General features: G+C 42.9%; 1 protein-coding gene across 1 annotated transcript in view; it reads right to left on the bottom strand.

The window, feature by feature from the left end:
- usp38 (ubiquitin specific peptidase 38) overlaps positions 1 to 23,856 on the bottom strand; it is a 49,489-nt gene extending 25,633 nt beyond the window's left edge. The window contains exons 1-6 of the mRNA XM_033012393.1: positions 23,759 to 23,856; positions 15,753 to 16,478; positions 13,281 to 13,416; positions 4,866 to 4,995; positions 1,958 to 2,059; positions 279 to 437 (exon numbers count right to left, since the gene is read on the bottom strand). Of these exons, the coding sequence (XP_032868284.1) occupies positions 279 to 437; positions 1,958 to 2,059; positions 4,866 to 4,995; positions 13,281 to 13,416; positions 15,753 to 16,437 (1,212 nt within the window). The 5' untranslated portion in view covers positions 16,438 to 16,478; positions 23,759 to 23,856. The remainder of the gene's footprint in view (positions 1 to 278; positions 438 to 1,957; positions 2,060 to 4,865; positions 4,996 to 13,280; positions 13,417 to 15,752; positions 16,479 to 23,758) is intronic.
- Between the last annotated feature and the right edge of the window lie 478 nt (positions 23,857 to 24,334).

Raw genomic sequence — 24,334 nt, 5'->3', positions numbered from 1 at the left:
ATTATTTCAGGTAATAAAAATGTACTGTAAAGTGTTCAACATTGTGTAGTAAAAGAGAAATAAGCACAGATACAATATGGCAGTCTAGGTATCATTCAATATACTTCAGATGGCCAGGATCTGCATGCAATGAATGAATAAATATTCAAACAATTTGTATTAAATTCTACAGCTACCTTTGGAGCTACACATTGGTTTAGTTGTGACTTTAATTTTCTTCCTCTTTTAATAAATTTGGAAATTTGTATATTCTCTATAAATAACTTTCAAGTTCATACCTTAATGGCCTCAAGAATGGGTTCATACAAATCAGGGAAGCCAGAGTACTGATACATCATACAATGCACCAACTCAGTCAATTGCACGAGGAAGATTTTACGGGCCGGTGAAGCTTCATCTTTCAAAACCTGAACCAGTTTTATGATGTGAGGTACAATCTGTAGAGATATCAATTCACAAAGTTGTAAAATGCGTCAAATGTTTTCTATAGAAATTCAGATTACGGTAACTTATTTCATATTTATTCTGACAATTTACGGTTGTCAAGATCAAGTCCAATATTCCCTGCTTCCTAAATAAATTGCAAAAAAAAAAGTAAATAATTAAACATACAAAGACCCTTTCTGCCAATTTAATTGTTATATTACATATAAAAAAATGTTTGTCTGTCTGTCTATCCATCCATCCATCCATCCATCCATCCATCCATCCATCCATCCATCCATCTATCTATCTATCTATCTATTGTACCTGAAAAACTGCATTAATTTTAAACATAATAGTTTGACTAGTAGATCTTCAACGTCTGCAGCACAGAGTTTGGAGACACATAACTTCAGATATCAGTGCATTTCACCTCCTAATCTACAAAAGATTGAACACTGATGTAATTCTACGGAGCCAGTATACCAGATTCACTTCATATCTGGAGCCGAATCATTGCACCAGCCAAAGCAATGATCCCAATTATTACTCTGAAGTGATTGCCGTAATGTTTGGGTCATGTTATTTTTTCCCATAATTCCATTTTACAGTTAGGGTTCCAATTTACAATGGTTTAATGGGTTCCTAGCTAAATTCCTTAAACTCTTTTTAAGTGTCACTGAATATCACATGTTTCAACGCAGTGAAACATTGCTTTGACAATTTGGCCGATTTCCGTCGCTCCATTGATGCTGCCTCACCCGCCGAGTTTCTCCAGCATTTTTGTCTACATTGCTTTGGCAATGGTAAGTTGCCAAAGATGGTCAGGGTGGGATCCTGGGACAAGGTATGATGATGGAATTGCTGTCAAGTGTTTTAGATCCAGCCCCTTTGTCTGAAGTTAATTTGTGAGCAGCTGGGCTTGTACACTCTGGAGTTTAGAAGGATGAGAGGGCATCTCATTGAAACATATAAGATTGTTAAGGGTTTGGACACACTGGAGGCAGGAAACATGTTCCGATGTTGGGGGAGTCCAGAACCAGGGGCCACAGTTTAAGAATAAGGAGTAAGCCATTTAGAACGGAGACGAGGAAACACTTTTTCACACAGAGAGTGGTGTGTCTGTGGAATTCTCTGCCACAGAGGGCGGTGGAGGCAGGTTCTCTGGATGTTTTCAAGAGAGAGCTAGATGTTTTCAAGAGAGAGCTGCCTCTAGCGTGTCCAAGCCCTTAACAATCTTATAAGTTTCAATGAGATCCCTCTCATCCTTCTAAACTACAGAATGTACAAGCCCAGCTGCTCCATTCTCTCAGCATATGCTTTCAAGAGAGAGCTGGATAGGGCTCTTAAAAATAGCGGAGTCAGGGGATATGGGGAGAAGGCAGGAACGGGGTACTGATTGGGGATGATCAGTCATGATCACATTGAATGGCGGTGCTGGCTCAAAGGGCCGAATGGCCTACTCCTGCACCTATTGTTTATTGTGAAGAAAGCAAGAGTATTAATTATTAACAATGTAATTGTAATAACTTACTAAATGAAAAGCTTCTGGAGAATGTTGAAAGCTGAGCAGCATGTGGGAAAGAACCACTAAAGCTCCGGGCCGCACGATGGGATACCAAAGTCGCTGAAATACCTAGCAGAGCAAATCAAGTAACCAGTGAGCAGCATTTATTAATACCCCTCCCACCCCCACCCCCCCCCCACCAAAAACTCACCACTTTCTGAAACCTACGACCATACACACATATAGGGATTCAAAAGGAGCAGTTATTGATATTGGTTTACTATTGCGGCATATAATGAGGTACAGTGAAAAACTTTGTGTGCAATCCATCTAAGTCACACCGTGAATATAATCAAGCCATACGCCAGTGCAACAGATAAAGCAAAGAGAAAACTAGAGTCCTGAATATAGTGTTACAACATTATAGTTACAGATGAAGCACAGATAGTAAAAAGTGCAAGCCACAAAGAGGTAAATTGGGTGATCGGGACTACACCTTTAGCTGATCCTTCGTAATGCAGTTTGCATGTACAATTCTTCATTAATATACAAACTTCTTACCTAGAGGACACCAAAGCCAAGTCAAACATGTTCACGTCCATTCTTACACTAGTACTTTCAGCAGATGAAGCTGTCGACTGTCATGTACAATGACATTCACCAATGTTCATGTCTGTGATCAGATACACTGGTGCTCTATATATGGCCGATATGATTGCTTAGCTGAGACCAGCTACTTCAGATCAAGGATTCAACGTCTTCAACAGTGGCTTGTAGATATGGGGGCTTACCCCACATATTCAAATTGTTACTAACATTGAATTTAATTAGTAATTGCATTTTATCCCAGTACCTCTTCTGTCTCTGCATCAGTGGCTTCTAGAATTCGCATTAACCAACCTGATCTCCCGGTGGCTCAGCACTTCAACTCCCCCTCCCATTCCGAATCCGACCTCTCTGTCCTGGGCCTCCTCCATGGCCAGAGTGAGCACCACCGGAAATTGGAGGAGCAGCACCTCATATTCCGCTTGGGCAGTCTGCACCCTAGCGGCATAAACATTGAATTCTCCAATTTCCGGTATAGAATTCTCCCCTTCTCAGCTCTCCCTTAGCCCTCAGGCACCTCCTCTTCCTTTTTCCTTTCTTCTTCCCCCTTCCCTCCCACCCTACATCAGTCTGAAGAAGGGTTTCAGCTCGAAACGTTGCCTATTTCCTTCGCTCCATAGATGCTGCTGCACACGCTTTGTTTCTCCAACACTTTTGTCTACCTTCAATTTTCCAGCATCTGTATTTCCTTCTTAAACGCTTTTAGAATTCAACTTATTAGGGGGAATATAACCATTTTGATTATTTATTCAGAAGATGTCACAGGCAACACACCATTTATTGCCTTGCCAAAAAAAAAAGGATAGCGAGAGGAACTCAACATTGCAGGCAATATCTGTAGAGGGAAATGAGCAGTCGATGTTTCATGCCAAGACTGAAAGAGTGTACACGGGAGGTAGCCAGTATAGAGAGGCGGGGATTTGGGGGGTTGGAGGGGAAGGGGTCGAGCAAGTACTAGCTAGATGCAGGTGAGGAGGGAGTTGATTAGTAGATAATATTGGGATGGGGGAAGGAAGGAAGTGGGGTGGGGTGGGAAGGAATCGTGGAAATAGAAACTGGGAGTCTGGGAGGTGATAAGTTGAGAACACGAGTGTGATTCTTAAATGTAAATAGTCTGCTTAGCATGTTTGCAGATAATATAAATACGTTGAATTGTAGATAAAAGCTGACTAAGGATACGCGGACAGAGATCAGCGACAAGCTTGGGTGGGTGGAAACGTGGCAGATGGAATTAAATCCAGACAAATGAGGCAACACATTTTGTTAAATAATGTCAGGCCATACGTAGTAAATGCCAGGGACCTTAGGAGTTTTGATCTACAGACAGTTCTTAGGATGAAAATTCATATTTCCATAAAAATGGTGACATGGGTGGATAGAGGTGGCATTTGGCATGCTTGCCTTCATAGCACTGAGTACAAAAGTTTGGACATTGTGTACAAAACACTGGTTAGGTTGCACTTAGGACACAGGTCCCAAGGCATGCTATGCACAGATCTGATTGCCACACTATAGGTAACATTAGAAAAAGTGCAGAAGAGATTTACCAGGATGCTAACTTTAGTGGAAGGTTTCAGTTACAGGGAGAGATGGATAGGCTGAGTTTGTTCTCACTGAAGCACAAGAGGCAGAGGGGTGACCTTACAGGAGGTCTATAAGATTAAAGGGGGGGGGGGGGGGACGGTACATAGATAAGGTAGTTTTTCCACATAGAGGGTAGGGTTTATATGCAATAAGCTGTCAGAGGAGGTAGTAGAGGCAGGTGCAACTAGTGTTTACAAGGAATTTGTACAGAATGTGAAAAGACTAGTGGATACTGTCTAGTTTAATGCAGGCAAATGAGATTAGCGTAGATAGGTACATGCTCAGTATATGGAGACTGGGCTGAAGGCAGGTGGGAGAGGTAACTTGGGCCCATTTCTGCATGTACAGTTCCATAACTATGAAATTCTAGATGCAAAGAGCATCTTGGGGTACTGGGCGATAATGGAAATATTGTATTGGCAGAGATAATTAGCCATGCAGGGAGACGTCAGTGTTAATTTTATGCCGTTTTGTCATTTGTGATACAAAGTAGGGGCGTGTGCATACGCGTGCGAGTACAGGTGTGTAAGGGGGAGCAAGCGCGCACACAAGTGCGATTATGCACTCACGTTCACATGATATTTATTACAAATTACTGATCTGATCATTTCCAGTTTCTTCAGATGAGATTTTCAAACTGCTTAGCACCAAATCACCAATCATAGTCACATCAGCAACAGTACATTTCATTCTTTGAGGTTCCCTTATTGTAACAGATGTGTCTGGATTATCTTTTTTCACTTACCTGGTCAATTTTAAGCAGAGTGACATCTATGAGGATGGTGAATTTCTGGACAGAAGCCAATCCCTTGAGTAATGCAATCACCCATGTTTCAACATGCTGAGCTAATGGCCAAGACAGCCAATCAATCATCCTTCAGGAGACAAAAGTACATAATTAGAAACAGTATAATATAGATAAATGTGAGGGTATCCACTTTGGCGGCAAAAACAAGGGGGCAGATTATTATCTCAATGGGGTTAGGTTAGGTAAGGGGGAGGTGCAACGAGATCTGGGTGTCCTTGTACACCAGTCACTGAAAGTTGGCGTGCAGGTACAGCAGGCAGCGAAGAAAGCTAATGGATTGTTGGCCTTCATAATAAGAGGATTTCAGTATAGGAGTAAAGAGGTTCTTCTGCAGTTGTACAGGGCTCTGGTGAGAACACATCTGGACTATTGTGTACAGTTTTGGTCTCCTAATTTGAGGAAGGACATCCTTGTGATTGAGGCAGTGCAGCGTAGGTTTCACGAGATTGATCCCTGGGATGGTGGGACTGTCATATGAGGAAAGATTGAAAAGACTAGGCTTGTATTCACTGGAGTTTAGAAGGATGAGGGGTGATTTTTAGAAACATATAAAATTATAAAAGGACTGGGCAAGCTAGATGCAGGAAAAATGTTCCCAATGTTGGGCGAGTCCAGAACCAGGGGCCACAGTCTTAGAATAAAGGGGAGGTCATTTAAGACTGAGGTGAGAAAAAACTTTTTCACCCAGAGAGTTGTGAATTTATGGAATTCCCTGCCACAGGGGGCAGTGGAGGCCAAATCACTGGATGGATTTAAGAGAGAGTTAGATAGAGCTCTAGGGGCTAGTGGAGTCAAGGGATATGGGGAGAAGGCAGGCACGGGTTATTGATAGGGGACGATCAGTCATGATCACAATGAATGGCGGTGCAGGCTCGAAGGGCCGAATGGCCTCCTCCTGCACCTATTTTCTATGTTTCTATGAAACATTTGAATGCTCCGTAATTTCTAGAAGTGGGTTCCCAAAAAGTTTGAATTTACTGCAAAGCATGCAAGCTTTATTGTAGCACTTTACTACCACTGTATGGGTCTAGAGCACAGAAATAGGTCCTTCGACCTAACTTGTCCATGCTGACCAAGATGCCGTAAGTTAGTCCCATCTACACGCATCTGTCCCATATCCCTCTGAAGCTTTCCTATCCATGTACCTGCCCAAATGTATTTTAAGTTAAAGGTACACAAAAATGCTGGAGAAACTCAGCGGGTGCAGCAGCATCTATGGAGCGAAGGAATCTCTGGAACTCCCTGCCACAGAGGGTAGTCGAGGCCAGTTCATTGGCTATATTTAAGAGGGAGTTAGATGTGGCCCTTGTGGCTAAGGGGATCAGAGGGTATGGAGAGAAGGCAGGTACGGGATACTGAGTTGGATGATCAGCCATGATCATATTGAATGGCGGTGCAGGCTCGAAGGGCCGAATGGCCTACTCCTGCACCTAATTTCTATGTTTCTATGTTTCTATGAAATAGGCAACGTTTCGGGCCAAAACCCTTCTTCAGACTGATAGGGGGTGGGGGGAGGCGGGGAGAAGAAAGGAAAAAGGAGGAGGAGCCCGAGGGCTGAGGTAGGAAGGGGAGGAGACAGCAAGGGTTAACAGAATTGTGAGAAATCAATGTTCATGCCACCAGGATTGTGAGAAATCAATGTTCATGCCACCAGGATGCAGCCTCCCCAAGCGGAATATGAGGTGCTGCTCCTCCAATTTCTGGTGGTGCTCGCTCTGGCCGTGGAGGAGGCCCAGGACAGAGAGGTCGGATACGGAATGGGAGGGGGAGTTGAAGTGCTGAGTCAGGAGGTCAGGTTGGTTAATGCAGACCGAGCGGAGGTGTTCGGCGAAACGATCGCCAAGCCTACACTTGGTCTCACCGATGTAGATCAGCTGACATCTAGAGCAGCGGATGCAATAGATGAGGTGGAGGTGGTTAGCCTTAAAAATAGCCTTTTACTTAAAACAAAGGTTCATGTTGTGGTAATCACTCTCAAGTTTCACACAGAAAATTAATTTGCCTTGTAGAGTGTTTTTTTTTCAACTTTAACTTGATTCAATTAGGAACATTGCATCTGCACAACTTGCAACGGATAGGATGCGAAGGGGTTTCTTCCCAGAGGCCATTAGGACTGTAAACTCCTATCTCTCCAGGGACTAACTTTACTGAACCTTTTTACTGCTGTGTCTTTTTTAAATTGCTGTTTTTTTTCTTTTTTTCCTCCCACAAATATGTAATATGTGAATATGTGTTTCTGTTCCATTCTGTTTTGTAGGGGTTTTTTGCACAAAGTCCGCGAGCATTGCCACTTTTCATTTCACTGCACATCTCGTATGCGTATGTGACAAATAAACTTGACTTTGACTTTCATATATGTCTTAATACGATGTCCAAAAGCTCCTTGAAATACTGCTCAGTGACCTTCCCACAAACTCGTATGTAACTTGACTAGCTCAGACTGTTCATAATCTCAGCATACCACATGTAATTAAACTGGGCTGTAGATCCCCATGTCAGCACAAATATCATCTTCTACCACTGAAGAAGGGTCTCGTCACCCATTCCTTCTCTCCAGAGATGCTGACTGTCCCGCTGAGTTACTCCAGCATTCTGTCTATCATCTTCTACCACCATGGTTACATTGGTCCCCTTCACCTTGTCTCAATCCTTCTTCTGCTACAAGTAACATAAAGACCAGGGTCAGCTCCTGACAGGACTATTTCATGCACTGCTGGCTGTTCTCTTATCTGTCATGTTCTACTAATTTCACAACATCTTCTCTTCCATCGTCCCATTTCATTATCTCTGCTGTTTCGTGATGTAGACTTCTACTCATCTGTCCACCAATTTTAAATTTCTAAATTCTTAACTTAAATATCTTCATGGCTTGTCTTTTCCCATATTCCCGTTTCCATTCTTACAATCACTCCAGAATTTCACATTCATTTGACTGTGACCACTTGTGCTTTGTATTCAGCTGCCCAGGCCATATGCTCCAGATTTCTTCCATAGCTTTTTGTCAATATCCCTTTCTGAACCTTCCTTAATTCCTGCTCTTTGACTGAGCTTTTGGTTTGAACATTTTGATCTTGTCTTCCTTTATACACTGCCTAAACATGAGGAAATATTATATAAATAGAACCGCTCGGATAGTGACTTTTATATAAGCTAGGTAATTTGCAAAAGAAAAGCTTGAGGTTTTCCTGAACCGAAATGAAGTGCAAACAGACAAATACACACAGGCAAAGATGAATCAAAACATGGAGGCCTGAACCTGAACCTGCTTAGCTTAGCTTTATTGCTGAGGCAATTATAGAACTGGAGGAAATTATATTTGGTATGATTGTGTTGGAAAATGGATAACTGAAAGGGGCCTCTCCTTAGGCCAGAGGTCATCTACTCTTTTCTTTATGGACATTCTTGAGCTGTGAGGTTTGTGCTGAGTTTGAGATATAGTTCAGGGCTGAGAGATAGTAGGCCCTGTAGTTGGCCTTGGCTATGTTGAATTAGGATGTATGTGAAGGGGAGTAGTTACTTGGAGAAGAAGATGATTTGTAATATTTGTAAAAGGCCATGTAGAAAGATTGGAAATACAGCTCCCAGAGATAGCAGGAAAAGGGGAGGCTGTAAGTTAAGCTGTATGAAGTATGTAAGCTAAGAATGAAGCTGTATCCTGGAACCAAACACTAATTAAGTAAGTAGACAGATTTACGACCCATGTATCCTTGGATGGGAGATGTGCGTTTTGAACTTAGAAACTGTAATTCAGCAAACTTATATAATTAATGTTTTAAAGACATAGGTAAAAGTATTTCAAACTGTGAAATTGTAGTAAAACAAATTATGAAATGTATTGCCTTGGTAGAAAGGTACACTTTAGACTTATAGAAATTGTTTAGATTTATAGAAATATCTTTTCTCTTGGTATGGGACGTGTGTATCACTTGTGTGATCATTGTACGTATCTTGTATTTTGAGGAGTGGTCTTTGATAATTGGCCTACTGGGGTTTTGCTGTGTTGAAATAAAATAAGCAAAGTTATACCACAGGCAAACAAAGGCTGTAATGAGGCCAGGGAAGGGGGATCATGTGACTGATGTTGTAAATCACCAGAAGGACTCAGATGATTGGTTACTAGCTTGTCATACCCTCTGAATCTGAAATGTGTAATACCTGTATAAATGCCATGAGTTTGTGTCAAAGTTACTCCTCTCTGGACCCGCCCCAGAGCATCAGCTCTGTGTTGGAAGGTTCAAGAGACTAGTCTCAGCTGAATAAAGAATTGATTTTAACAGCAACAAGTGTTTGAGTCAAGTTGACTTTAGATTGACAGAAGAACTCAGTTTAACAAACACACCTTTTATTTTAAAGATACAGCGTGGAAACAGGTCCTTTGTGTCCACTGAGTTTAATGAAGTTTAATGCAGATAAATGTGAGGTTATCCACTTTGGTAGCAAAAACAGGAAGGCAGATTACTATCTAAATGGCGTCAAGTTGGGAAAAGGGGAAGTACAACGGGATCTGGGGTTCCTTGTACATCAGTCTATGAAGGTAAGCATGCAGGTACAGCAGGCAGTGAAGAAAGCGAATGGCATGTTGGCCTTTATAACAAGAGGAATCGAATATAGGAGCAAAGAGGTCCTTCCGCAGTTGTACAGAGCCCTAGTGAGACCACACCTGTGTGCAGTTTTGGTCCCCTAATTTGAGGAAGGACATTCTTGCTATTGAGGGAGTGCAGCGTTGGTTTACAAGGTTAATTCCCGGGATGGCGGGACTGTCATATGCTGAGAGAATGGAGCAGCTGGGCTTGTACACTCTGGAGTTTAGAAGGATGAGAGGTGATCTCATTGAGACATATAAGATTGTTAAGGGCTTGGACACGCTGGAGGCAGGAAACATGTTCCCGATGTTGGGGGGAGTCCAGAACCAGGGGCCACAGTTTAAGAATAAGGAGTAAACCATTTAGAACGAAAATGAGGAAACACTTTTTCTCACAGAGAGTGGTGAGTCTGTGGAATTCGCTGCCTCAGAGGGTGGTGGAGGTTCTCTGGATGCTTTCAAGAGAGCTAGGTAGGGCTCTTAAAAATAGCGGGGTCAGGGGATATGGGGAGAAGGCAGGAACGGGGTACTGATTGGGGATGATCAGCCATGATCACATTGAATGGCGGTGCTGGCTCGAAGGGCCGAATGGCCTACTCCCGCACCTATTGTCTATTGAGTCCACGCTGACCATTGATCACCCATTCTCACTAGTTTTATGTCACCTCACTTTCTCATCCCCTCCCTACAATTTTGTGGCAATTTACCGAGGCCAATAAACCTGCACATCGTTGGGATGTGGGATGAAACTAGAGCACCAGGACGAAGCTCACACGATTATGGGGAGAATGTTCAATGTACCGACAGCACCAGAGTTCAGGGCTGAATCCAGATCTGTGAAACTCTGAGGCAGCAGCTCTACCACCCCTTGTGCCACACCTACAAACACTTCAAAGTATGTTCTTATTACGCAAACTGCTTGATAGGTTTTAGCAACGAAAAAATGTTTAGTTGGAAGCTGCAGTGTTTGGGGCAAAGACCCATCAATTATTTATTTGCCACCGTACTCCACAATTTGAGATTTGTAATAGAAAAGAAAATCACATGTGGTTAAAATGCACAGTCAGATTTTAATAAAGGCCATTTTTATACATTCTCTATTTCCTGCATAAAGGAGACAATTAAACACACCTGAGCAATTACAAATGCATGTGAAGCAAAGTGTCCCAAACATTGGGGGGGGGGGGGACGACTATATCATCCTACTCAGCCCTCGGACTCCATCAAAATGATAGCAGGCAGCCTTGGAAGCCTTACCCCATTACTCAAACCTCACGTCAAAAACCATGGCGTGATATTTGACTCCACGTTGAAATTTGACAAACAAGTCAAGGCCGTGGTAAAAGCTAGCTTCTTCCAGCTTCAGACGATAACTAAAATAAAACCTTTCCTCCAATTTGACGACCTCGAAAATATCATCCACACGTTTATCTCCTCCCGCCTAGATTACTGCAACTCCCTTTACACTGGCATCAGCCAATCTTCTCTGTCCCGCCTGCAACTGGTCCAAAACTCCGCAGCGAGACCCCTGACGGGCACCCGAAAAAGGGACCCCATCACCCCGATCCTGGCCTCTCTCCACTGGCTCCCTGTGCGGTTCCGAATACATTTCAAGACTCTCCTCTAAGTCTACAAAACCCTCAATGGGCTTGCCCCCTCCTACATTAAAAGTCTTCTCACCCACCACTCCACCTCCAGGTCCCTCAGATCAGCCGACTTGGGGTTACTGAACATCCCACGGTCTAGGCATAAGCTCAGGGGCGACCGTACCTTTGCGGTTGCAGCTCCTAGACTGTGGAACAGCATCCCCCTTCCCATCAGAACTGCCCCCTCCATCGACTCCTTTAAGTCAAGACTTAAAAACTTGTTTCTACTCTCAAGCCTTTCTTGAGGTTCTCTGAGGGAACACTGTATGTATATATGTATGTATTTATGTATGTATTGTTGATCTATGTACCACTGTTTGTAGCACGTTAGTAAAGCACTTTGGTCTACGAGAGTAGTTTTTAAATGTGCTATCGAAATATAATTGACTTGATATGTATAAACACTGCTGTAATTTCTACATGGTGAAACCAAAATGTATAAAAATGGCCTTTATTAAAATCTGACAATGTGCACTTTAACCACATGTGATTTTTTTTCTATTACAAATCTCAAATTGTGGAGTACAGAGGCAAATAAATAAATGATGGGTCTTTGTCCCAAACATTATGTATCTAGCACATAGCAATGAAAATATTAAATTATTCTGTAGGTTTTACACAAATGATTTTAACTGTCCTAAATCCAGGTTATTCAGACATAATATTGGACCTTTCTTAAAAGTGATGAATTTTTGATTATATATCCATTTTAAGCAGCATGAATAAATGCACCATGTAACTCAAATTCAAAACAAAAACTTACAGAGAGACAAAAAAAAAAATAATGAAACATTTACATTAGGATCAGTTTACTGGTGGTTCAGGATTCACCAGAGCGATTCCTGGTATGAGGCGATTTTCCCCACAAGGAAAGTTTGAGCAAGGTTTGTCTTTATTTACTTTTAGAAGAACGAGAACTGATCTCGCACTGAAACAAAATTTGAGAAAATGATCGGGTGATGCTGAGAGGTAGTGTCCTCAGAAGCGTTGTCTCAGGATAAGCAGATTGGCCAGAGGGTCATAAATCTTTGGAATTTAATACTTTAGCAGGCAGTGCATGTGCATTTATCGAGTGTATTTGAAGGTCGGATTGATGGGTTTTTATTTCTGAATGGAATTATAGGACAGAGGTAATAGACAGTAATGTTGAAACAGAGATGGAGTAGCCATACAAGCTGCAGCTGCTTTTATTCCATTCACAATCTGATGTAATGGCTCATGGATGATTTTACATTTGTTTTTTAAATTTACCGTAACATTTAATTCAAAAATCTATCGATTTAACATCAAGTGTCTTTCAGATTCATTCCCCTGATTTCTGCCAAGCTCTGTTCAGATACATATAATTCTTATCTACTCAGCTCCTTTCTATAATCACTGGATTTACTCATCCTTTTTACTTTTAAGCATTAAAATTACCCAACAGCTTCCAGTTCCATATGGGAGAAATACTACATTTTCACCATACTGACAATGTGCTTTCCAATTTAAATTGAAGAAGGGTTTTGGCCCGAAACGTTGCCTATTTCCTTTGCTCCATAGATGCTGCTGCACTCGCTGAGTTTCTCCAGCACTTTTGTCTACCTTAAATTCTAAATTGCTGGATTCTAATTTTAGTGGTGGATCTTTGATTGAACTATCTGTGCTATCTGTACAACTCCCTGCTCTCCTCCAATTCATTTACAAGGGCAGTTACAAATTGTCCTTTCAATTTCCTTCTCCTTGAATGTTGCAACCACTCAACTTTAAATGTTGAGTTTCCAACAGTACTTGTAGAGACAAGGCCACATTTGTCCATGTAATAACAGTAACACCAAATCAATCATAGAAACATAGAAAATAGGTGAAGGAGTAGGCCATTCGGCCCTTCGAGCCTGCACCGCCATTCAATATGATCATGGCTGATCATCCAACTCAGTATCCTGTACCTGCCTTCTCTCCATACCCCCTGATCCCTTTAGCCACAAGGGCCACATCTAACAAAAGACAAATCCTTCACTCCATAGATGCTGCTGCACCCGCTGAGTTTCTCCAGCAACAACAACAAATCAATAATTAATTATCCGCTGAAAAGTATTTTGGACTGGTTAGAGGATTTGACACAAATGCAAGATTTTTCTTTACCTGCAGAGAGCACAAGTCATGCTGGCATCTTTAACATTTTGATCTGTGATTAGGCTCCTAATGAGAACTGTTATCATTTGCAACGGGATGTGCTGAACAAGACTTGCTAGAGCTATAGATGGTTCGAATATGGAATCTGTAAAGCAAGCAGAGAACACCTTTAAACAATTCAATGCACAGCAACATGAAACCCAATCGACGACAAAAAACAGCTGGCGTTCAATAATTTTAACTGTTCAGATTTAAATACTTCACTACTGAACCTGGTGAAGAAGACGTTAATGAACTTTCTTTGTAATTACATCAACGTGCTGGGCCCAGGTCAGATCAGACATTCGTATGCCCGGGAACTTGAAGCTCTTGACTCTTTCTAATGCTGTCTCACTCACTCGAAGGCAGTGAAGAAAGCTAATGGCATGTTGGCCTTCATAACGAGAGGAGTTGAGTACAGGAGCAAAGAGGTCCTTCTCCAGTTGTACAGGGCCCTAGTGAGACCACACCTGGAGTATTGTGTCCAGTTTTGGTCTCCAAATTTGAGGAAGGATATTCTTGCTATTGAGGGAGTGCAGCGTAGGTTTACAAGGTTAATTCCCGGGATGGCGGGACGGTCATATGTTGAAAGAATAGAGCAGCTGGGCTTGTACACTCTGGAGTTTAGAAGGATGAGAGGTGATCTTATTGAAACATAAGATTGTTAAGGGCTTGGACACGCTAGAGGCAGGAAACATGTTCCCGATGTTGGGGGAGTCCAGAACCAGGGGCTGCAGTCTAAGAATAAGGGGTAGGCCATTTAGAACGGAGATGGGGGGAAAACCTTTTCACCCAGAGAGTTGTGAATCTGTGGAATTCTCTGCCTCAGAAGGTAGTGGAGGCCAATTCTCTGGATGCTTTCAAGAGAGTTAGATAGAGCTCTTAAAGACAGCAGAGTCAAGGGATATGGGGAGAAGGCAGGAACGGGGTACTGATTGTGGATGATCAGCCATGATCACAGAGAATGGCGGTGCTGGCTCGAAGGGCCGAATGGCCTACGCCTGCACCTATTGTCTATTGATGAAGCAGGCTCATAGATCTTCATCTTTCCCTTCCTGAAGTTAACAATGAGCTCATGGGCTGGCACCACTCAACCAGATTAAAGATCTCCCTCATGTACTCAGACTCATCATTAAACAACCAAGAATGCAGTATCATCATCAAATGTTAAGACTGCATCAGTCTGAATGGACAGGGTTCGGTTGCCGGTGATATGGGCGACAAGAAACATCAAACTGTTGAGCATCTCCACAGTAGCTGTGATGACGAGGACAGCCCTTCCTCCAACCCCTCCCAGCAGTTGTGGCAGCACTGTGGTAAAGTTCCTGCCTTACAGCGCCAGAGACTCTGATTCCATCCTGACTACAGCTCCTGTCTTTACAGAGTTTGTACGTTCTACCTGTGACCAAGTGGGTCTTCTCCGAGATCTTCCGTTTCCTCCCACACTACAAAGGCGTACAGGTTTGTAGGTTAATTAGCTTCTGTAAATTGTCCCTAGTGTGTGCAGGAGAGTGTTAGTGTACGGGGATCGCTGGTCGGTGCAGACTCGGCGGGCTGAAGGGCCTGTTTCCATGCTGTATTAATCTATGCCTTGATGAGTCCTGGAACACAATACTCCACGTGCAGCCTCACAACGTATTCTGCAACCGCAACCTAACATCTATACTGAAATGTCCTGATTGACAAAGGCTAGGCCATCAAAAATCTTGTTCACTACAGCTGTGGAATTCTCTGCCTCAGAGGGCGGTGGAGGCAGGTTCTCTGGATGCTTTCAAGAGAGAGCTAGATAGGGCTCTTAAAAATAGCGGAGTCAGGGGATATGGGGAGAAGGCAGGAACGGGGTACTGATTGGGGATGATCAGCCATGATCACATTGAATGGCGGTGCTGGTTCGAAGGGCCAAATGACCTACTCCTGCACCTATTGTCTATAAATTCCCTCGGTAGATTGCCAATATCCAAGAAAAATGATTCAATCCACAGCAACGTGAATCCAATTCACAACAGCAACCATACAGCTGATTTTCAGTATACACAAAAAATAATCCAAAGTGGGTCTCAATAAGTTGTCCATTTATCATTCAGTATATGAAAATGCCACCCCCTCAATCATAAAACATTGTTGCCAATTTACATTTGAACAATGTTGATTTATCTGAGCCCAGTATAGCTTTGTGCAATGGGACAAATGAATTTAAATTAAAATCCTGCATCGCACCTTAGACATAAAACACAAACAGGAGAGAAAGAGATTGAAGTTGGCTGTTTGTCTCCCAACTGCGTGTCCCAAATCATAAAAGTTAGAGACAAGATTTGGAAGAGGCATGAGAATGAGGCTTTCGGAGATTCACCCTTCAAAAACATTTAAAATTGAATGCCCAATTACATTTGCAAAAGTAACTTTATATTAAAAAAAACAATCATCCTCAAATGGGTTGATTACCTGTGGCAGAGATTATTACAAACACCTCTTGTAGAGAAGGTAGAAGCGCACCAGGCTCAGCTTTCCAAATGCTTTGCAGCAAATTGCTTACTTTGTTCACCTGAGAAATGAATCCACGGATCTCTTCCTCCTGTGTGGCATTGCACTGGAACTGGCTGATTGTCCTTACTAATTGCTGGCAAAAAAGCACCGCAGATTTCCCCCTCGGGATGCAGTGCACAAAGTCAGACAACAACTCGCTCAGCTTAGCACACAGCAAAGGCTCTGGCCTCTCACAAACTAGTCGCAGAACCTCAGTGTGCATGAAGCTGAAGATTTCAAGCACAGAAGGACAACTCATTATAAGTTTTAATCCCATGTGGATATAGTCGATGATGCCAATGTTTTTCTTGTCCAATGATCCATAACCTTGCTGCAAAAGGTTTAGGATAAAGCCCTTGTTAAAGAATTCTTCAAATTCACAACGGTGGTATCTGGCATAGGCATCAAGTACCTGATGACCCACTTGTTTCTGAAAGTTGTCCTCCCCGATTAGAATCAGCCGAGTGGTGAGATGAAACATGGCCTTGCATTGCTCCCGGTCAACTGAGTTCTCAGCTGCATCGACCACTTTCTTCACAATCCCCTTCTTCACAGGTAGGGAGTGCGAAGAAATGATGAGTGCTTCCAATATCTTATCCATCATGGATTACTGCACCCAAGTGTAACAATGGAGGAAATCAGAATCTAGGAGAGGGAAACAAAATAAAAGGTTTCAATTTAAAAAAAAAGCAAGTACATAAGAATTGCATAAAATAATGCCACAACCAACACAACTGCAAAACAGCAAAAGGATTTGAGTATAGGAGCAGGGAGGTTCTACTGCAGTTGTACAGGGTCTTGGTGAGACCACACCTGGAGTATTGCGTACAGTTTTGGTCTCCTAATCTGAGGAAGGACATTCTTGCCATAGAGGGAGTGCAGAGAAGGTTCACCAGACTGATTCCTGGGATGTCAGGACTGTCTTATGAAGAAAGACTGGATAGACTCGGCTTGTACTCGCTAGAATTTAGAAGATTGAGGGGGGATCTTATAGAAACGTACAACATTCTTAAGGGGTTGGACAGGCTAGATGCAGGAAGATTGTTCCCGATGTTGGGGAAGTCCAGAACAAGGGGTCACAGTTTAAGGATAAAGGGGAAATCTTTTAGGACTGAGATGAGAAAAACATTTTTTACACAGAGAGTGGTGAATCTGTGGAATTCTCTGCCACAGAAGGTAGTTGAGGCCAGTTCATTGGCTATATTTAAGAGGGAGTTAGATGTGGCCCTTGTGGCTAAAGGGATCAGGGGGTATGGAGAGAAGGCAGGAACAGGATACTGAGTTGGATGATCAGCCATGATCATATTGAATGGCGGTGCAGGCTCGAAGGGCCGAATGGCCTACTCCTGCACCTATTTTTTATGTTAACTGCTAAAATGGCTTCCTGACAAGTCAGAAAATCTTGTGAAATAGGCAATTACATTCAATCAGCAAGAGAAAAAATATTTTTTCTACTGCTACATGAAATGTATTAGCACCATGAGTTCCTTTCTTCTTCTTCTCCTTCTGTCGTGTGTCTTTTAGACCTGCAGCTCCGTTGAGGTGAGCCAGGCCAATGTGTCATCGTCCAGGCCAATCAGACCTCGTTCACCATTCGGTGGCCGGTGTTTGGGGCAACTGGTGACCATGTGCTCCACTGTCTGTGTTGGGTCCCCACACTCACAGGAGGCACTGTCCACGAGGCCCCATCCAGGGCTCTTGTTTAACTTTTTTTCCCTGTTGCCAGCCGGGCAACCTTGGCAGCTTTTTAGGTTGCCAAATGACAGTTTAGGTGGTCATTTAAGACGGTTTGCATGACGCGTGCGATAATGTGCTTGGACGAAGTGCGTAGTTACCAGTCGGATATTATTTCTGCTTCAAATAAAGTCACAAACTACACATTCACCAACCAAGACATGATATATATATCCCACAATGACATGCAGCAAAATAATAAGACAGTATCTCAACTCTTTTTACACATTGCAATTAATGCAATTTCCATTAGTTCTTTCCAAGTCCAAACAAAAATGTGGTTGGATTATTCGGCGTATGATCAACCTGTGTCAATAAATCCTGGACCATGGTAACATATATGCGTACGTATAGTTGTGAATGTTGCTCATTAAATAACTACAGTACTGATACTCCATATTAAGAGCATTGATTTGCTGTTAAAATGAATTCTGTAATAACGTGTCAACGGTAGCAGCGACAATCGAACACTGCGGTTTTAATGTTTCACGTGTTCACAATATAATGAATCCATCTTCATGGATTAAAACAAATAATAACATTGGGAATTAAAACACATTTGATTGCATTCCGTTATCAAACATAGTCAATGTTCGCTCTGAAGACATTTCCAGGACAATAGGGTCAGGGAGGGGGGTGTGTGTGAATCAGTGCGGGGTGGATAGATGGCGGGGAGGGGGGGGGGGGTTAGAAGACAGTTAGAAGGCAGTTGGTGCAGAATGGATGGATTGAGGCAGGTGAATTAGTACGTGTTGGTTGGAGTAGGTAAAATTGTGAGTGGAGAGCACGGGGGATGTCAGTGGTGTTGAATGGCGGGGGGGGGTCAGTACGGTTGAGGGTTGTCCACTGCTTTCGTGGCAGATCCTGGCCAGGGACGTCCATGGGGTCATTGATGTAATGGTGTAGCCTAGATGGTTCTGCTGACTTCCACTGGTCTCTCCATCTCGTCTTGACCCAGGCGGCCTTAGAAACAAACACCAGCCAGTGTTGTGCAGAGCAGCTCTTGGGCTTGTGTGATTCATTAAAGGAACTATTTCCCCCTCCCCCCCCAAAAAATGAGTTCCTTTAATGAATCACAGATCAGAACAGGTTGAAGGAACCCACAGAAAATGCCATGTTACATCATCAACTGAAAACACTGCAAAAATGTTTCAAAATTTGTGCTCCTTTGTCCTTTCCATCTTTAGGAATCAATAAAAAATTGGCCATCAATTTGTTACCACCCATTTCATTCTTACACCTGCCAAAGTGAACCTAATGAATCAAGCCAATCGGTGCGGATTGGCAACGTCTCTGCCTCACTGACCATCACAACTGGTGCACCTCTGGTGTTGCATCCCCAGCTCCCTTGCTCTTCAGAATTGAATCCTACTTCAACAATGGCACACTCTTGCACCACCATGGATCTGTTTCTTTTCTAATTATGTTTTTCTACGAATATCTCTTTTCTTTACAAAAGCAGTCTTTAGTTTAGCTTAGAGATACAGCGAGACTACAAAAAGTAGTAAACACTGCCCAGTCCATCATCGGCTCTGACCTTCCTTCCATCGAGGGGATCTATCGCAGTCGCTGCCTCATATAGGCTGGCAGTATCATCAAGGACCCACACCATCCTGGCCACACACTCATCTCCCCGCTACCTTCAGGTAGAAGGTACAGGAGCCTGAAGACTGCAACGAACAGGTTCAGGAATAGCTACTTCCCCACAGCCATCAGGCTATTAAACCTGGCTCGGACAAAACTCTGAACATTAATAGCCCATTATTTGTTATTTGCACTTGATCAGTTTATTTATTCATGTGTGTATATATTTATACAATGGTATATGGACACACTGATCTGTTCTGTAGTCAATGCCTACTATGTTCTGTGTGCTGAAGCAAAGCAAGAATTTCATTGTCCTATCAGGGACACATGACAATAAACTCTCTTGAATCTTGAATCTAGGCCCTTTCGTCCACCATGTCTGTGCCGACCAACGATCAATGATCTGTAGACGAGGCCTCCCGTGTGACAGGGACCCAACGAGTCCCACTTAGTCTAGTACAGGGGTTGGCAACCTACGGCCCCCGGGCCAAATGTGGCCCGTAAACCGAAACCCGGATTTATTTTCCCGTAATTATCGGGCCCGCCGCGGACAATCGCCGAGCTCTGTCTGTACCGTATCCTGCGCAAAGCCGCCCGCACGGCCGCCCACCTTCTGTGAACACGATTACGAAAGAACTGCAGATGCTGGAAAAATCGAAGGTAGACAAAAATGCTGGAGAAACACAGCGGGTGAGACATGCAAGGATTGCATGAGACTGCCTCACCCGCTGAGTTTCTCCAGCATTTTTGTCTACCTTCTGCGAACCCGTGATTTGATGCCTGCCATCCATGTGTACTCGTGATAGATCCGCTCACAGACATGCGTCCTGGCCACTATGCAGAACAAGGTTGCCGACCCCTGGTCTAGTAGCAATTCTGCTTGTGATAACTAATGAAGCTGCAAGCAAATGTATGCCACCTCATTCTTCAAAGTACATGATAATGAACACAGCATTATAAAGGTCAATCAATATAGCTTTCAATCTTCAGCCCTACAACATGTAGGGATATTCTACTGCACTCTGGCACTTTCAAGCAGAGCTTCATCAAATTACTTTTTTTCCCTCCACACTGGAACATCCAGATACCAGGTAATCCAAAAAAGGTCTCCAAATGCAGCCCCCAAGATGGTCCAATTATTGACATGAAATTTAATGTTGTTTTTTAAAGTTCTCCCAGCATCACAAATCATTGAGATCTTCATAAATTTTAATTTTTCTGGCCTCTTCCCAATCTTTGATCTAAGCTCTTGCAGTAAATCAACTGGTGGCTGAATATTCAGTTGCACAGCCCATGGTTGCCATTCCTAACTCACCACCTCTCCCTCCAAAACTTACATTCAATAGACAATAGACAATAGGTGCAGGAGTAGGCCATTCTGCCCTTCGAGCCAGCACCGCCATTCAATGTGATCATGGCTGATCATCCCCAATCAGTACCCCGTTCCTGCCTTCTCCCCATATCCCCTGACTCCACTATTTTTAAGAGCCCTATCTAGCTCTCTCTTGAAAGCATCCAGAGAATCTGCCTCCATCGCCCTCTGAGGCAGAGAATTCCACAGACTCACAACTCTCTATGAGAAAAAGTGTTTCCTCGTCTCCGTTCTAAATGGCTTACTCCTTATTCTTAAACTGTGGCCCCTGGTTCTGGACTCCCCCAACATCGGGAACATGTTTCCTGCCTCTAGTGTGTCCAAGCCCTTAACAAACGTATATGTTTCAATGAGATCCCCTCTGCTCCTTCTAAACTCCAGAGTGTACAAGCCCAGCTGCTCCATTCCTGGCCCCCTTCAGTCTGACTTGTCATTAAAAACAACTGATCTGACTTTAACCTCAACTCTGTATTCCTGTTTACCTGTGGCAGCCGTTCACTCCTACCCATGCTTATCAAGAATACAAACATTGAAGTAAAAATATCAAAGAAAATGTGGTCCCGACTTGTTTAATTTGATGGTGGGATTTTGAAGTTCCTTGTAATGTTTAAAGTCATTAAGGGCACCTAATGAATGCAAATCATCGTTCACTTTGGGTAGCTTTCACTGCAATGGTCAAGAATATCAGGGTATTCTTGGAAATGTATGAACTTTTACAGGGAGTATACAGGAAGATAATAATCTGCAGAACATTCCCCTCATGGAAGGCATTGAAACATACCAAGTTGAATATAATGGATACAAACTCTGAAATTATGAATTGTGAGATCATGATATCTGTAAGGAAGATACCAAGAAGAAACATGGTATTGTTCTAATTGAATTGTTGTATTGTTGTTTGTACACATACTGTTAGTTCTTTGTGTTGGAGGGAACTGCAGATGCTGGTTTAACCCGAAGATAGACAAAAAGATGGAGTAACTCAGCAGGTCAGGCAGCATCTTTGGAGAAAAGGAATGGGTGACATTTTAGGTTGAGACCCTTCTTCAGATTGAGTCAGGTGAAAGGTGTTCAGCGAAATGATCTCCCAGTCTACCTTTGGTCTCGCCGATGTACGAGTCCATATCTACTCATCTACTGTATACGTTGTTCAATGTGTGGACTCTTATACACCTAGACCTACCTGATCTCTCAGTTGTCAAAAACTTTAATTGCCCTTCCCACTCTGTCCTAGGCCTCCTCCATTGTCAGAGTGAGTCAAAAATGCAAATTGGAGGAACAATGTTTCATATTTTGCTAGGGAAGCTTACAGCCCAGTGGTATGAATATTGATTTCTCTAACTTCAAGTAACCGTTGCATCCCCTCTCTCCATCCCTCCCCCACCCACGTTGTACCAGCTTCAAAGTCATCATGTTGAGTATCTTTCATTCATCTGTACTATCATCTCTCTACATGACGGTCTATATCTAATTTTTCTTTCCCCTAACTGTCTGACGAAGGGTCTCGACCCAAAGATGCTGTCTGACCTGCTGAGTTACTCCAGCGTTTTGTGTCTGTCCACTGTTAGATCCTTGCACTGTTGATTAATCTGAATTGGGCAGCAGCAGAAGAGGGAGAAAAGATGGGTGGTGCTGAGATACAATAATACCTAGTTATGAAGACAGAACCTTTTTGAAATTGTACATGTCTCCTACTTATGATCAATTTCGTAGGTGTTACAAATAATGTACAGTCTTTAAAATAATCTTACAGAGATTAATTTCTTAAGGGGTTGGACAGGCTAGATGCAGGAAGATTGTTCCCGATGTTGGGGAAGTCCAGAACAAGGGGTCACAGTTTAAGGATAAGGGAGAAATCTTTTAGGACCGAGATGAGGAAAACTTTTTTCACACAAAGAGTGGTGAATCTCTGGAATTCTCTCCCGCAGAAGGTAGTTGAGGCCAGTTCATTGGCTATATTTAAGAGGGAGTTAGATGTGGCCCTTGTGGCTAAAGGGATCAGGGGGTATGGAGAGAAGGCAGGTACAGGATACTGAGTTGGATGATCAGCCATGATCATATTGAATGGCAATGCAGGCTCGAAGGGCCGAATGGCCTACTCCTGCACCTATTTTCTATGTTTCTAAGTATGATGTATGATTCTCCCACCACCAGCTCCCCACACCCCCCCCCCCTCCCCCCTGTTAAATCACCTATCATCATTCCATCCATTGCATGTGTGAGTTTGAGTAAAGTATTAATAGGCCTATGGAACTGTAAACAATCATCTTCAAGATATGTTAATAACATACAATTTATGTTCCCCTTTATAATCAGCAATGAATTTCCATCTTATCAATGAGCACATAAGTAATACATTGACAATGTACTTTTTTTGTACATTATCAAAAAAGATCGTTTTCAAAATTCAAATTCAAATTAGACTAATAAACTGTGATTGACTCAAAATAAATCACACTTTAAATAGATCCGATTTTTGAACCAAAAGGACATAATTGCCCAAGCTAGACACAAAAAGCTGGAGTAACTCAGAGGGACAAGCAGCATCTCTGAGCCTGTGAGTCCCCCTGAGTTACTCCAGCTTTTCTGTGTCTATCTTCGGTTTAAACCAGCATCTGCAGTTCCTTCCTGCACACAATTGCCCAAAGCTAAAATCATAGTTAATAAAAAAGCAACACAATTGGTCATTTTTTTTTGTTTCAGTTGACACTTTTTGTCCGAAACACTAAGGAATATTATGTGTATGGATGCACATAAAATAGTTTCTGGTCACACACACACAATTGAAAAATGTGCTGCTTACAGGAAGTAGTTTCTTCAAATTACAAAGTGTGTCTTTCCCCTGAATTAACCAAATTAAAACAACCAATGATTCCATTCGAGCTAAATGGTTAGAACGAACTAAATCCTAAATGATCATGGATTGATTCAAACTAGTCTCAGCCAGCAACGCGGATTTGCATCTCAACCCCATGACACTGCAATTTTTTTACAGCACAGGAAATGTTTAAAAATAAAACACACAAAACACGAGAGAGAAATTGAAAGAGGCAATTACCGTCCGACAGGAGTGGTCATTTAAAAAAAAAGACGAAAATCAGCACAGTGGGTGACAAAAAATAAAGTGAATCGTGACTTTAGGCCAGAAGAGTCCATTCGGCCCCCCCCCCATTCAGCGGCGCCAAAGTGTGGAATGTATCGAGATTGCTACAGTGAATGTAGCGAGACTTACCATGGCGACCGTGTGTCAGTGTTGCCCGGAATTGATACAGTGCGTTCCAAGCGGCTGGGCTGGGCCGGGCCGGCCCCACACACACACAGCACAGCACAGGCAGCTCAGTAACTGCTCACACACCGACTATAAACCCAACCAAACCCCGGCAACCAAAGCAAGCGTCTGTCAGTGCGACTCCACCACACAAGACCCCACAGTATGCTCCATCCCAGCCCAGCCTGGCCACGAACTGCCGCATTTCTCCAGGGGAAGGAGGAGGAGGGATTGTGTTCACACAGATTATATGTTATATTCTTTTCGCCACTGTCATTTCTCAGAGGGCTGCTGACACCGAATTACGCGCATTTCCCCCCTCTCAAGCCAGGCAAATGTTAGGATACCTCAGAGCAAAGCTCCTCTAGTACCCAAAGATCCTATAGCTGCTATAAGATGTTTGCTAGTACCTTTGCCACAAATAGTGTGAGTGTGTGTGTGATCTTATTATTCCTGGTTTCCTGCTCCTCCAAAAAATATTCCAAATTGGAATTTAAACTGGAGGTGGTGGAGGGAAGACTTAAGCCAGAAAGGGTTTTT

This window comes from Amblyraja radiata, chromosome 1, assembly GCF_010909765.2.
Source record: "Amblyraja radiata isolate CabotCenter1 chromosome 1, sAmbRad1.1.pri, whole genome shotgun sequence".
Classification (NCBI taxonomy): domain Eukaryota; kingdom Metazoa; phylum Chordata; class Chondrichthyes; order Rajiformes; family Rajidae; genus Amblyraja; species Amblyraja radiata.
Note: the sequence above shows the minus strand (reverse complement) of the source record. Positions and strands in the feature narration are given on the sequence as shown.